This window comes from Oncorhynchus mykiss, chromosome 19, assembly GCF_057628025.1.
Source record: "Oncorhynchus mykiss isolate SJ-2025 chromosome 19, ASM5762802v1, whole genome shotgun sequence".
NCBI lineage: Eukaryota > Metazoa > Chordata > Actinopteri > Salmoniformes > Salmonidae > Oncorhynchus > Oncorhynchus mykiss.
The window spans coordinates 54,777,182-54,793,144 of NC_143040.1; the positions used below are offsets into that span (position 1 = coordinate 54,777,182).

The 15,963-nt window shown below is 40.7% G+C and overlaps 1 protein-coding gene across 6 annotated transcripts in view; it reads left to right on the plus strand.

The window, feature by feature from the left end:
• Positions 1 to 15,963, plus strand: part of LOC110497991 (NHS-like protein 3) — a 45,018-nt gene that overhangs the window by 2,066 nt on the left and 26,989 nt on the right. For 2 of the 6 annotated variants that reach the window (XM_021574507.3, XM_021574508.3), the window contains exon 2: positions 13,666 to 13,924. In XM_021574507.3, the coding sequence (XP_021430182.3) occupies positions 13,690 to 13,924 (235 nt within the window). In that variant the 5' untranslated portion in view covers positions 13,666 to 13,689. Of the gene's footprint in view, positions 1 to 101; positions 264 to 13,367; positions 13,549 to 13,665; positions 13,925 to 15,963 lie in introns of those variants that run through there. The other 4 variants (XM_090211386.1, XM_036954927.2, XM_090211387.1 and 1 more) reach the window with 4 other exon arrangements.

A 15,963-nucleotide genomic window follows, 5' to 3' on the forward strand; every position in this document is an offset into this window, starting at 1 on the left:
TGGACAACTAAAACCTGATAATTACCAGTAATTACCACTGCAGTCTGCTAATAAACATTGGCCTATAGTTTATTTTGACAAAATTGTCCTGATCATTTCAGAACACCCCTCTCTAACCTCTGCCCCTGATGACTTCACCATGACTTCTGAACTGGAGTGGAGACAATATACTTTTGTTTAGGAAGGGTGTGTCCTGCACTGGTGTTTCTTCCTTCTCACTCGGCTGCCTGCCAAGCCAGGGCTTGTACCCACGGAGATAACAGGTGCCTTATGTAACCACAGATCCAGGGGGAGATTCCTTTGCACAACTAGGGCCCTGACCTTTCTTCCAGCATGGGACTTGACCTAGAAAAACTCAGGGCCCTAGGAATAGAGGGATGAGGGCATGACAGATCAAGAGGATCTTAAGAGAGGAAGGATAGCTCAGTCTAGACAGTGGTTAGTGTTTGGGAGAACTCAGGGGGAAATGACCACAGTGACCAGTGGGGAGGAGGGCTAGTCAGTAGAACTTAGTTCACAGCAGTGTGGACAGATAACGTCTCAGTATTATGATGGGCTGTAGACATTCTAGCTTCAGTCTGGAATGGGCGACAGTCCCGTGAGTGTGGTGAAATCAGCAGTGACTCAGGTCTGTAGTGTAGTGAGAAGCCTCCTTTGTGTAGACAGAGTGGTAGACACTGTTTAATCAGTGGGATTGGTTTACTTACTCATCTGTAATCATTGAACCATTGATCAGCACTAATGGGAAATCCAATCAGTCAAAACGTTAGCCACGCTAATGTGTGTGTGAGCGTGTGTCTCATGTTCTCAGGCCAACATTCCTAGGTCGGTGGACTGTGTTTCAGTAGTAGTAGCCAAACGGGACAGGCCTTCTTTTAGTAGCCTATTTAGGCACTCTGAAATGCCAAAACAGTTTACATAGAGAACATTTGCATTTGTCCACTGCTGGATTAGTCTGCTCTGTCTGCATGTCTGCTAACCCTATACCATCTAGTCCTTACTATAAGATTTCCCAGTCCTCTCACCCTACATAGTGCTTAGTGTATGGCAGTCTATGACTAAGTGATTGAGTGTGTGTTATTGTGGTTGGGGCACAGAGGGCTTGTTTTGACTGGAGAGAACAGAGACTTCAGAGATGCCAGTGGCAGGAGAGGATGTTTTTTAAGCCACAGCTGTGTTTATCCCAGCAGGCACTAAGTCACTACTGTCAAAATACTTCACCTCCCCTGGTTTTGTTCCCTCAGACCAGGGTCTTCATCCCCATAGATACAGAGGTCCAGGCTTAGGCCCACGGCAACACTTATATGAGGTCTACAAATGGGCAGATTCAACAGCCCAGTCTGAGAAACTCAAGAGTCTCTCACTATTGGAACATGTGAACAATATGAGAAAGTAATGAGGGGTACCGGTAACTTTAGCCTGTGCATAATTAGTTTTAAAACTTTATCTTACAATGGTATTCTCTTATGGCCCTTGCCATTATGTTTTTATGACTCTGGTTCCTAGGCTACTGTATACGTTCTCTGTCAGGCAGAAAGAGGGAGGTAGGTAGGTGGGTGGGGGAGAACAAGAGGGAGAGAGGGGGTGAAGGATATTTGGAAAGAGGAGTTCCTCAGTAATTATCAATCTCTCAGGAATGCAGGCTCTACTCTTAGACAAGCTGCTGCATGGCTACAGTGGCCCAACAGCACTCAGACTTGAACAGATCTGTCCACAGCTCCACATATTCACCCTTACAGCAACAATGACCCTGATTCACTGTCGACTGACCTCATTTCAGTTGGGTCTTATCCAACTCTTTATGTATGTTTAGTATTGGCATGTATTGTTGTGTTGAATTTATTTCTATCAATATCCTGATCCACATATCCTTTATTATAGCAAACAGAAACGTAGGTAAGGTTTTGCCTCAAGAAAAATGCACATCTATATATTCTTGAAATACTAGCGTTCAAACTCACTGTCTCTTTAGAAGGCCATTTGTGTCTTGGATGTTTTTTAATGTTTTCTCTTTTCCACTAATTTTACAAAAGTCCATGGGAAGACCAGGAATTGTCCAGAGTCATGTGCATAAAATGCTTTTGAAAAAATGCATTGGGAAAAAAATATGATTTGTTAACGCAATGTTCTGACATTTTCCTTGTACAACGTACCTCTGTGTTTTGTGTTCTGAATTTTTTGTAACTTTGAGTGAAATCATCACATCGAAAATAGGCACATTCCTTTGGTCTTACCCGCTGTCATTGCTTATTAATGTGACAATCCTTTTTAGGAGATGGATTTCATTGGGTTGTTCCAGTTTTCCCCTAGTGGTGACTCACATACATCATGTACATACAGTTGAAGTCGGAAGTTTACATACACTTAGGCTGGAGTCATTAAAACTCATTTTTCCAAACACTCCACAAATTTCTTGTTAACAGAACAATAGTTTTGGCAAGTCGGTTAGGACATCTATTTTGTGCATGACATAAGTAATTTTTCCAACAATTGTTTACAGACAGATTATTTCACTTATTCACTGTATTACAATTCCAGTGGGTCAGAAGTTTACATTCACAAAGCTGACTGTGCCTTTTAACCTGCTTTGAAAATTCCAGAAAATGATGTCATGGCTTTAGAAGCTTCTGATAGGCTAATTGACATAATTTGAGTTAATTGGAGGTGTACCTGTGGATATATTTCAAGGCCTACCTTCAAACTCAGTGCCTCTTTGCTTGACATCATAGTATGCAAGAATAAACACCATGGGACCACGCAGCCATCATAACGCTCAGTAAGGAGACGCGTTCTGTCTTCTAGAGATGAACATACTTTGGTGCGAAAAGTGCAAATCAATCCCAGAACAACAGCAAAGGACCTTGTGAAGATGCTGGAGGAAACCGGTACAAAAGTATCTATATCCACAGTAAAACGAGTTCTATATCGACATAACCTGAAAGGGCCCTCAGTAAGGAAGAATCCACTGCTCCAAAACCGCCATAAAAAAGTGGTTTGCAACTGCACATGTCCTCTGGTCTGATGAAACCGTGAAGCACGGGGGTGGCAGCATCATGTTGTGGGGGTGCTTTGCTGCAGGAGGGACTGGTGCACTTCACAAAATAGATGGCTTCATGAGGATGGAAAATGTTGTGGATATAATAAAAAGTATTTATTTATAATAATGACAATTACAACAATACTGAATGAACACTTATTTTAACTTAATATAATACACAAATAAAAATCTATTTAGCCTCAAATAAATAATGACACGTTCAATTTGGTTTAAATAATGCAAAAACAAAGTGTTGGAGAAGTAAAAGTGCAATATGTGCCATGTAAAAAAGCTAACGTTTGAGTTCCTTGCTCAGAACATGAGAACATATGAAAGTTGGTGGTTCCTTTTAACATGAGACTTCAATATTCCAAGGTAAGAGGTTTTAGGTTGTAGTTAGTAGCATTTATAGGACTATTTCTCTCTATACCATTTGTATTTCATATACCTTTGACTATTGGATGTTCTTATAGGCACTATAGTATTGCCAGTGTAACATTATAGCTTCCGTCCCTCTCCTTGCCCCTCCCTGGGCTCAAATCAGGAACACATCGACAACAGCCACACTCGAAGCAGCGTTACCCATCGCTCCACAAAAGCTGTGGCCCGTGCAGAGCAAGGGGAATAACTACTCCAAGTCTCAGAGCGAGGGACGTTTGAAACGCTATTAGCGCGCACCCCGCTAACTAGCTAGCCATTTCACATCGGTTACACCAGCCATTAGGCTGATAGGCTTGAAGTCATAAACAGTGCTGTGCTTGCGAAGAGCTGCTGGCAAAACGCACGAAAGTGCTGTTTGAATGAATGCTTACGAGCCTGCTGCTGCCTACCATCGCTCAGTCAGACTGCTCTATCAAATCATAGACTTAATTATAACATAACACACAGAAATACGAGCCTTTGGTCATTAATATAGTAGAATCCGGAAACTGTCATTTCGAAAACAAAACGTTTATTATTTTAGTGAAATACGGAAACGTTCGGTATTTTATCTAACGGGTGGCATCCCTAAGTCTAAATATTCTTGTTACATTGCACAACCTTCAATATTATGTCATAATTATGTAAAATTCTGGCAAATTAGTTCGCAATGAGCCAGGCTGCCCAAACTGTTGCATATACCCTGACTCTGCGTGCAATGAACACAAGAGAAGTGACACAATTTCACCTGGTTAATATTGCCTGCTCACCTGGATTTCATTTAGCTAAATAAGCAGGTTTAAAAATATATACTTCTGTGTATTGATTTTAAGAAAGGCATTGGTGTTTATGGTTAGGTACAGTCATCCAACGATTGTGCTTTTTTCGCAAATACGCATTTGTTAAATCATCCCCCAGCGTTGCATCGATTATATGCAATGCGGGACACGCTAGATAACTACACACGGTTGATGATATTACTAGTTTAACTAGTGATTGATTGATTGATTTGTTTTTATAAGATAACTTTAATGCTAGCTAACAACTTACCTTGGCTTCTACTGCATTCGCGTAACAGGCAGTCTCCTCGTGGAGTGCAATGTAATCAGATGGTTAGAGCGTTGGACTAGTTAACTGTGCATATAGCGTTATGCAAGATTGCATCCCCCGAGCAGACAAGGTGAAAATCTGTCGTTCTGCCCCTGAACGAGGCAGTTAACCCACCGTTCCTAGGCCGTCATTAAAAATAATAATGTGTTCTTAACTGACTTGCCTAGTTAAATAAAAAATAAAAAAAAATTATCGGCAAAATCGGTGCCCAAAAATACCGATTTCCGATTGTTATGAAAACTTGAAATCGGCCCTAATTAATCGGCCATTCCGATTAATCGGTTGACCTCTGATCAATCAGTACCGTAAAGCCACCTTTCACATGAGTAAAATGTTGACACTTAATCAGTTATTACAGCAGCACGCGCCATTATTTCACATAATGTTCACTCTATTCAAAACTGTACATGGGCAGTTCCATCAAAAGCGGCCCATGAGCACCAACATATGAAGCTCATAGCAGCATATCATATTGGGTGTCAAATTAAAGCTGAGTCTATATTTTTAGGAAATGAAGGCATAGATACATTTTTCAAACATTTTCCATCTAAGGAATATGGCATAACTTAATGCTTTGACAAGTTCACAGAAGTAAAAAAACGTGTGAATCCGTTACCAAATTGGTAACAGAATTACCCCAAAAGTGTAACGGAATTACTGCAACTGAGTTAGCTACAATGGTCACAAACACAGTTGGTTCACTTGCTCCTGTCCTCCCTTCCATGGCATACTGTTATGTTCAGCTCACAACTATTTTCTTTGTCTTTCTGTTGTCTGGTGGTCAAACCAAGAGTGTTAAAACAGCCTAAGTCTTGACAACTCCTCCCTCTCTCTCTCCAGTTAATATCACCTCTCCCAGCTCTTACTGACACCTACCCATAATCCCCCTCTTTCCATTTACTATAATCAACATCCTCACCCACTGAGCACCAACTAACACCAGACCTCCATTGATGTTGAAAATGTGTAAACATTTGGTCAGTTCACCCTGGCCTTGATGTTAACGTCCACAGACAGACCGGACTGGACCTATCATAGACATGTTTCACAAGTTTGCATAGCACAAGTACAGTACATCGAGTAGAATACAGTACTGTACAGTGAGTTGAGCACAGTAGTCCAATACACTAGTACAGTATATCTACTGTACTGAACTGCTGTGCTGTGCTGTGATGTCCAAAGTTGTGAAACATGAGGAGAATAATTATGTATTTCTGTGTCGTAAAGATCAGGGACCCATGATGTAATTCCATTACAGTAATTCCGTTACCGCCTCATAACCAAAATATATATATTTTTAAACTCAAGATGCCATGTCATAGCTGACAACCCATATTTTTTATTTGAATTCTGAGCAGATATTGTAAGAATTTTTGGAGAATGTGGTTGCATAAAACACTGAGGGAGATTTTACCGTAATTCTGTCACCAAAGTTTGCATCTGCACAGTTCTTCCACTAAATTAGTTAAAAAATAACAAAATGTAAAAAATTATTAAATGTAGTCCTTGTGCATAGAGTTTGCTTTGTTAAACTTTGAAATCAATGGTTTTGGTTTGGCATACATTTTCAAGTGAAAAAGTGTAATTCCCTTCTCATGGAATTGCCCACATTATACTACCCTAAGAAGACATTGGGTTTGAGGGGGGATCTATGTCCCACACTGATCTCTGAAGGTGGACTAAATGTTGACTAGAACCTTGAACACTGCTCTGCCACTTTAAATCCCGGTGTCCAGACTTGGAGGTAAATGTGAATGTGCTCTTGTTTAAACTAAGCTATACTCACTCTTTAAACAAAGGTGTCTGTTTCACTGCCACACCCTCCTGTCTTTGACTTGTCCCCACGGGCGCATTTACCAGCCAGGTTTGCTTCCTCACCCTGAGTCACTTTTGCAACAACTCCTGTAGTGTAAACTTATTACAATCTTCACTTGCACAATACTATGACATTAATATACAGATTGTGCTGTTGCATTACAATGGTCTGGATGTGTCTGCCACAGCAGGGAGGGTGTATGATATTTATGCCTCTATCATTCTCACTCAATATTCACGATTTAAATCATAATAAATATTTAATCATGGTAGCATCCACATTAATGAAGTTTTCAGAAACATATTCTATTCTTATTTAAAATAAAATGAACTCTAAAATGACAGAGTACATTATTTACCATTCATTTATATTGGGCACAACAAGGGACTAGATCAAGTGCATGAATTTCTAAATGGTAAAAGAGACATGAAAAACCCTTATACAAAAGGAGGCACTGTACTGCCGCCTCATAAAGCATTTGATCTTAAATCCAATGCTGAAGTATAGAACCAAATTCAAAGTTTTAGCGTCACTGTCCAAATAAATACATAGGGGAGTGTACAAAGTACTGTGTGGGTCTGATGTTTTCTTCAGGCAAAGCAGGTGCCAGTGTCTTAACTCCCCAGGCTTACTCATATAAAACTGGAGACCTACATATCCCATGGAATTTATGCTCTGGCAGCTTCATTAAATAATACCCGCAAAACACACGTCTTAATGTCAACAGTGAAGAGGCGACTCCGGGATGCTGGCCTTCTAGGCGGAGTTCCTCTGTCCAGTGTCATATTAATCTTTTATTTTTTTATCTTTTATTTTTATCGGCAGGTCTGAGATATGGCTTTTTATTTGCAACTCTGCCTAGAAGGCCAGCATCCCGGAGTCACCTTTTCACTGTTGACGTTGAGACTGGTGTTTTGTGGGTACTATTTAATGAAGCTGCCTGTTGAGGACTTGTCTGTCAAACTCTCTCTTGTTTCTCAAACTAGACACTCTAATGTACTTGTCCTCTTGCTCGGTTGTGCACTGGGGCTTCCCACTCCTCTTTCTATTCTGGTTAGGGCCAGTTTGCTCTGTTCTGTGAAGAGAGTAGTATACAGCGTTGTACGAGATCTTCAGTTTCTTAGCAATTTCTTGCATGGAATAGCCGTCCTTTCTCAGAACAAGAATAGACTGACGACTTTCAGAAGAAAGTTCTTTGTTTCTGGCCATTTTGAGCCTATAATCGAACGCACAAATGCTGATGCTCCAGATACTCAACAGATACTACTATTGTAGCTGCAAGTCTCTTGGGATATGTCTCTATAAGCTTGGCACATCTAGCCACAGGGGTTTTTTCCCATTCTTCAAGGCAAAACTGCTCCAGATCCTTCAAGTTGGATGGCTTCTGCTTGTGTACAGCAATCTTTAAGTCATACCACATATACTCAATTGGATTGAGGTCTGGGCTTTGATTAGGCCATTCCAAGACATTTAAATGTTTCCCCTTAAACCACTCGAGTGTTGCTTTAGCAGTATGCTTAGGGCCATTGTCCTGCTGGAAGGTGAACCTCTGTCCCAGTCTCAAATCTCTGGAAGACTGAAACAGGTTTCCCTCAAGAATTTCCCTGTATTTAGCACCATCCATCATTCCCTCAATTCTGACCAGTTTCCCAGTCCCTGCTGATGGAAAAACATCCCCACAGCATGATGCTGCCACCACCATGCATCACTTTGGGGATGGTGTTCTCGGGGTGATGCGAGGTGTTGGGTTTGCACCAGACATAGTGTTTTCCTTGATGGCCAAAAAGCTACATTTTAGTCTCATCTTACCAGAGTACCTTCTTCCATATGTTTGGGGAGTCTCCTACATGCCTTTTGGCGAATGCCAATCATGTTTGATTATTTTTTTCTGGACACTCTTCCGTAAAGCCCTGCTCTGTGGAGTGTACGGCTTAAAGTGGTCCTATGGACAAGATACTCCAATCTCCGCTCTGGAGCTTTGCAGCTTCTTCAGGGTTATCTTTGGTCTATTTGTTGCCTCTCTGATTAATGCCCTCCTTCCCTGGTCCGTGAGTTTTGGTGGGCGGCCCTCTCTTGGCAGGTTTGTTGTGGTGAAATATTGGATTTAATGGTGCTCCGTGGGATGTTCAAAGTTTCTGATATTTTTTTTAACCCAACCCTGATCTGTACTTCTCCACAACTTTGTCCCTGACCTGTTTGGAGAGCTCATTGGTCTTCATAGTGCCGCTTGCTTGGTGGTGCCCCTTACTTGGTGATGTTGCAGACTCTGCGGCCTTTCAGAACAGGGATCATGTGACAGATCATGTGACTCTTAGATTGCACACAGGTGGACTTTATTTAACTAATTATGTGACTTCTGAAGGTAATTGGTTGCACCAGATCTTATTTCGGGGCTTCATAGCAAAGGGGGTAAATACATATGCATGCACCACTTTTCAGTTTTTTATTTTTTAGAATTTTTTAAAACAAGTTATTTTTTTCACTTCACTAATTTGGACTATTTTTGTGTATGCCCATTACATGAAATCCAAATAAAAATCAATTTAAATTACAGGTTGTAATGCAACAAAATAGGAAAAACGCCAAGGGGGGTGAATACTTTTGCAAGGCACTGTATGTATGTATGTACATTTAGTTATTTTGCTGCTGTTTAGTACTGTTCAGGAGATGATTCTCTTGGTTGACGTAAAAGCACCACATCTATTCTGAGGGAAATGTAAACGGCATGTCAGAGCACAGGCCTGCTTCAGTAGCATTGGGCTGGAAAACCACAGCAGAAGCCAATGGTGTGTGTGGCTGCAGTTAAATAAATAGTCCCAATGTTTATACCTTCAAGGAATTCTCAAGGAACTTCTGTCCTTAAACCTCTTTTTGTTGGTATTATTATGTGTGTATTGTTTGTGTTTCAACACCCAGCCACCATTGAGATGTGTGGTTAGGAGTCCTACAATTACCGTGCCAATGAAGCAACTGTGTAATTTTGGTAGGGGAAACTTTGTGAGAATTTTATTTTCCTGATCCTTAATTTGTGTGTGTGTGAGAAAGAGGGTCTCTTAGGCATATTCTGAACAATTTAGTTGGGAAGTTACCACAGTGCTCTGTTGTATGCTTAGGCAAATATTTATTTATCTATGGAAGGCCATGCATCAAATACGAGAAAATCAATCACAGCTACAGCATTGTGCTAGATGCACTGGAATTATATACAATGTTGTCATGAATGTTGTGATTGTTGCTCTGATTTGTAGCACCTTCTCATTTTTAAATGCATGATCCATTGTTGGACCTAACTTAATCTTGTGTAATGTGTGCAAATTAGGGTTGGTTGTATCCAGATTTCCATATCTTCATACCATGCCTGTGCCGTCCCGTAATATAAGGTATTACCGACAGTGTACAAAAGGGGTAGTATTTTTTGCGGAGGAGTATTTCTGTCTGTAAAAAAGCTCTTCTGTGGGGAACAAATAATTCTGATTGGCTGGGCCTGGCTCCCCAGTGAGTGCACCCATGGCTGCACCCCTGCCCAGTCATGTGAAATCCATAGATTACGACCTAATGAATTTATTTAAATTGACTGATTTCCATATATGAACTGTAACTCAGTAAAATCTTTGAAATCGTTGCATGTTGCGTCTATAATTTTGTTCACTATAGACAGCACAGCAGGGATCTTAATCCAGGAGGGGATTATCTCTGCTGCTCTTACCAACGCTAGCAAGTTAGCAAAACCCAATCTTAGTGAATTTAATAGTTATAAGAGATATAGCTGGCAAACAGTAGTGAATTTCGTTCAAGTGTAACTTGATCACCTCAGTTAAGTTGCACTGCAGGAGTGACTCACCTCACGAAGCTTCCGTTTTGCTCATTGTGCTTCTTTGTAAACAAACACATGTGACTGGCTGTTTGTGCCAGTAGACGCAACATGCAACAATAAACGCAACATGCAACAATTTCAAGTACTTTACTGAGTTACAGCGAATAAGGAAATCAGTCAATTTAAATAAATTCATTAGGCCCTAATCTATGGATTTCACATGACTGGGAATACAGATATGCTGCTGTTTGTCCCAGATACTGTTTATTTTACATTTTTAAGTAGGGGTGTGGATCAGAAAACCAGTTGGTATCTGGTGTGACCACCATTTGCCTCATGCAGTGCGACACATCTCTTTTGCATAGAGTTTATTAGGCTGTTGATTGTGGCCTGTGGACTGTTGTCCCACTGATCTTTAATGGCTGTGTGAAGTTGCTGGATATTGGCGGGAACTGGCACAGATCCTTGCGACATTATCATGCTGAAACATGAGGTGATCGCGGCGGATGAATTGCACGACAATGGGCCTCAGGATCGCGTCACGCTATCTCTGTGCAATCAAATTGCCATCGATAAAATGCAATTGTGTTCGTTGCCCGTAGCTTATGCCTGCCCAAACCGCCACCATGGGGCAATGTTCACAATGTTGACATCAGCAAATCGCTCGCCCACTCGACGCCATACGTGGTTTGCAGTTGCGAGGGCAGTTGGATTTACTGCCAAGTTCTCTAAAATTGCATTGGAGGCAGCTTATTGTAGAGAAATGTACATTCAGTTCTCTGGCAATAGAGACCAAATACTTATTTTCCACCATAATTTGCAAATAAATTCATAAAAAATCCTACAATGTGATTTTCTGGAATTTCTTTTCTCATTTTGTCTGTCATAGTTGAAGTGTACCTATGATGAAAATTACAGGCCTCTCTCATCTTTTTAAGTGGGAAAACTTGCACAATTGGTGGCTGACTAAATACTTTTTTGCCCCACTGTATGCAACAGTTTGGGCTGCCTAATTTGCCAGAATATTACGTAATTATGACATAACATTGAAGGTTGTGCAATGTAACAGGAATATTTAGACTTATGGATGCCACCCGTTAGATAAAATACGGAACGGTTCCGTATTTCACTGAAAGAATAAACGTCTTGTTTTCGAGATGATAGTTTCCGGATTCGCCATATTAATGACCTAAGGCTCGTATTTCTGTGTGTTATCAAGTTATAACTAAGTCTATGATTTGACAGAGCAGTCTGACTGAGCGATGGTAGGCACCAGCAGGCTCGTAAGCATTCATTCAAACAGCACTTTTGTGCGTTTGCCAGCAGCTGTTTATGACTTCAAGCCTATCAACTCCCGAGATTAGGCTGGTGTAACCGATGTCAAATGGCTAGCCCGTTAGCGGGGTGCGCGCTAATAGCGTTTCAAACATTGTTCCCCTTGCTCTGCATGGGTAACGCTGCTTCGAGGGTGGCTCTTGTCGTTGTTTTCCTGGTTCGAGCCCAGGTAGGAGTGAGGAGAGGGACGGAAGCTGTTCTGTTACACTGGCAATACTAAAGTGCCTATAAGAACATCCAATAGTCAAAGGTTAATGAAATACAAATGGTATAGAGAGAAATAGTCCTATAATTCATATAATAACTACAACCTAAAACTTCTTACCTGGGAATATTGAAGACTCATGTTAAAAGGAAACACCAGCTTTCATATGTTCTCATGTTCTGAGCAAGGAACTTAAACGTTAGCTTTCTTACATGGCACATATTGCACGTTTACTTTCTTCTCCAACACTTTGTTTTTAGATTATTTAAACCAAATTGAACGTTTCATTATTTATTTGAGGCTAAATAGATTTTATTGATGTATTATATTAAGTTAAAATAAGTGTTCATTCAGTATTGTTGTAATTGTCATTATTACAAATACATTTTTTTTTAAATCGTCTGATTAACCGGTATCGGCTTTTTTGGTCCTCCAATAATCGGTATCGGCGTTGAAAAATCATAATCGGTCGACCTCTAGCCCCAACCCCAGTGAAAATGTGTGTACTTCATTTTGAGAAGCAGGAAGTCATTGGTTTGTTATCAGGTAACCATGGTGTGATGTGAGTCAGTTCCTTGCGACCAGACTGAACCAAACATTGATCAATCAAATTAGACAAATTTACACTCCTGAGCTCTTCTCCAGCCATCCTTTTGATTATGTCACTGAACATCCATGGGAAAGTAAACCATTTCCTATTAAGACATTCATGTGATATGAGCTTGTCTCTCTTGACATTCCTTGTGAAATGCTCTGCTTGGGATAGCAGAGCCAAGCAGTACTGTGGTGTTAGTTCAGTGATGGTCACTGTCTGTCTGGGTGGGTGGGGATGATGTTCCCCATATTCCTCCATTTAAGAGCATTTGGAGATTCCAGTGGTTGAGTGCTGACATTCCTCTAGGAGATTGGAGTGATTAACGGTTAATTTATGACCAGTGTGAGGGGTGTCTGGCAGCCTGCATCTGCTGCAATCATTTAGCTAGTGTTTTAGAGCCAAACCAGGGCCTTAGTTACAGTACACTACATCTCATCCTAAATCTTTCAATACTTTAAAAGCATATTTTGATAATGGAGCTCTGTTAGAGAAGAGCCCATTTATGATAATTTTGAGACCCATCTTAGAGAGGGATTGCAGAGGCCAAAGGCTCCTCCTGGACATTTTGGCATTAGGGATGGATGGCAGTAGAGGGGCATCTTGCCAAGACTCAGTGATTTGGGGATTTTTATGTGTTGGTAGCATGTCTCAAACACACAGATTATCTCTGAAGAATTGACACTTGGCTGATATGCTTTGCATGTACTGTAACTTAGATGGAGTCATATCTTGCTCTATTGAGATACCTGCCTTAGAGGAAATACGTTTGGCAGGGCGGAAGAGGGATGGAAGAGAGGGAGGGTGATGAGCTCATTGTGTCAGGGTGTTGAGATGGAGCCAAATAAAGACAATAAGAGACAGCGGGAAAGAAAGTGAGCTAGTGTTGGAGATCGAGACGGTTAGTTCTCTGGTAATGTGTGTGTGTGTTTCTGGATGTGTGTGTGTGTCTGTGTGTGTGTGGCTTCGGGTGGGGCACTGTGCATTATGACTACATGTTCAGGAATGAAGGGAGCAGTGCCAATTCTTTGCAGAGGCAGTGAAGTTTGGTTGAGAAGCAGGCAAGATGGGTCTGAGTAGGCTGGTTGTGTGGTCTGGGCTCTGCTCCCCCACACCCTAACACAGAGAGGGGCATGATCAAAAGAGTTGAAGTCGATTTAAACCAATGGTGCAATGCTTGGGTACTATTGATGTAGCAATTGGAATGGACAATGGAAAAGTATTTATGCAAATGTTTTCCTTAAATGAGTGGAATAGCTAGGATTTGGTTACATAAATATGTTTCTATAATTGACTCCCTCTCTTTTCTCCTTCTTTCTCCTTCTCTCTCTCTAAGGGAGTAGGTGCAGTGTGAGGTGGGATGTCTGGCCGTGAGTCTGTGGGAGACTTGATCCCCCAGGACGTTGCGGAGGTGTTTGCCCATGAGAGGCAAACCAAAGGGGGCCGTAGGAAGAAGCGTGGGGGCTCCCTGGGTCGGGCCTTCAGCTGGTTCAAGGGAAAGAAAAAGAAGGAGGTCAAAGCTAACGGACAGATCCAGGACTTTCATTCAGTTGGTCCAAAGACTGTCAAGATCTCCCCACAGGGCCACAGCCATGGTAAGAACAACCTAACATGTTATCCACTATGTGGAGCAGGTTGGCGTTTATTGGGATGAGTCTTGTTCTTGAGGAAGAACTGAGCGATTTCCGCTAGATGGGCCAGCTGCAAAGTCCAAAGTTGGCTATATTGTAAAAATGTATGAAAGAAAAAATTTGATTTTTGGTCTTAATTTAGGGTTAGGCATTAGGGTTAGCAATGTGGTTAGGGTTAGGTTTAAAATGGCATTTATGATGTTGTGGCTGTGCCAGCTAGTAACCACTGCAGAGCTGCCTCCAGAACAAGATTCATGATGAAAAACATTAACCCACCTATGTGGATCCTCACTCTCCACTATGTGATTGACTATGTTTTAACATTGTTTAGCAATCAAAATATGTTTACTGATATCGCTCTTTCTAGACTGTATGTGGCTCAGAGGATATGGCACAGACTGTAGCTTGCTGTTTGTGAACCAGGTTGTTTGTTTATTGATATCATTTCAAGTGGGGCTAGGTAGCTATAGACTAGTCTCTGGATTGTGGTGTTGGGTGTTCAGAAACAGTTCAATATATTGGTCTTGCACACCAAAGCATGTTTGCTCTCTGGAGGACAATTTCTGACTCGCCAGCTACCCTTTGACCTCCCCAGACATTGTTTGCCGTGAATAACTCTTGTCAGTCCTGTTCTGTGATACCCAACCAACCTCCAGCAGTGTTCAGGTTGCAGACAGGTCCAGATTCCAAACTGTCAAACATTGACGTAGACTCATAGAAGGGATGAAATATGGCTCACTTACTTACGTTTGGTCATACAGAAATATACATATGTTAAGACATACAGAAATGTACGTATAGACATAGAGAAACTTACACAAGTTAAGACAAAGAAATATACACACATTTAGACATAGAGAAATTAATAGCTTATTCACATAGAATGCTCTTCAATCAGAGGCACTGCGATGAGATTGAAAATTACATAGCTATATATGAGAGAATGTTGAACAATATCAGTAATTCCTTGTTTAGTCAGTGTACTGTATCGCGTGGTATTGCCACGTTTTTGGTTAAGATGTTTTCAATGATTAAGAGTCGCTGTAAGTACCAGCTTGACTTTCATTCCTGCTAAATGTAATGTTTGGAAAATCACCCCAACAATCTAAATGATGCAAGCAGCACAACACAGAAGCACAAACACACACAGGCCAACACTTTTGTTTTCTTTGGGAGCCCATTTGTTAATTGTCATTTATTTCCGCTCTTGCAAGAGCACAATAGCACTGCTCGGTTTAGTAAGAGCTGTTTTATGTTTGTTTATCTGTCGGTTCTAGTGTAGTCTTGGCTAATTGCTCCAAAATAGTGCCTAGGGATTAGTGCTTTTTGAGGTTGCTTCGGTTAGATCATGAAAAAAATAATTGTGTTTATTTAAATGTTTTTTATTTTTATGAAATCCATTATGAAAAAATGACTTAAATTATTTTAGAGCTTTTCTCAGCCATCATCAGTCTTTTTCCTGACACTGACAGTGTGTTGAATAGTGTAACACAGAATGAAACAATTAATAAGAGCCCCATGATGGTAGTGAATATACATTACTGCTTATCCAGTGGCGTAAAGTACTTAAGTAGTACATTAAAGTAATTTTACTTAAGTCATTTTTGGGGGTATCTATAATCTACTATTTATATTTGACAACTTTTACTTTTACTTCACTACATTCTTAAAGAAAATAATGTACTTTTTACTCCATACATTTTACCTGACACCCAAAAGTACTCGTTACATTTTGAATGCTTAGCAGGACAGGAAAATGTACCATTTCACACACTTATCAATACAGCACATTGTCATCCCTTCTCTCTGATCTGGCGGACTCACTAAACACAAATGCATCTTTTGTAAATCATGTCTGAGTGTGGGAGTGCGCCCCTGACCATCCATACATTTTAAAAACAAGAAAATGGTGCCGTCTGCTTTGCTTAATAGAAGGAATTTTAAATGATTTATACTTCTACTTTTACTTTTGATACTTAAGTATATATTAGCAATTACATTTA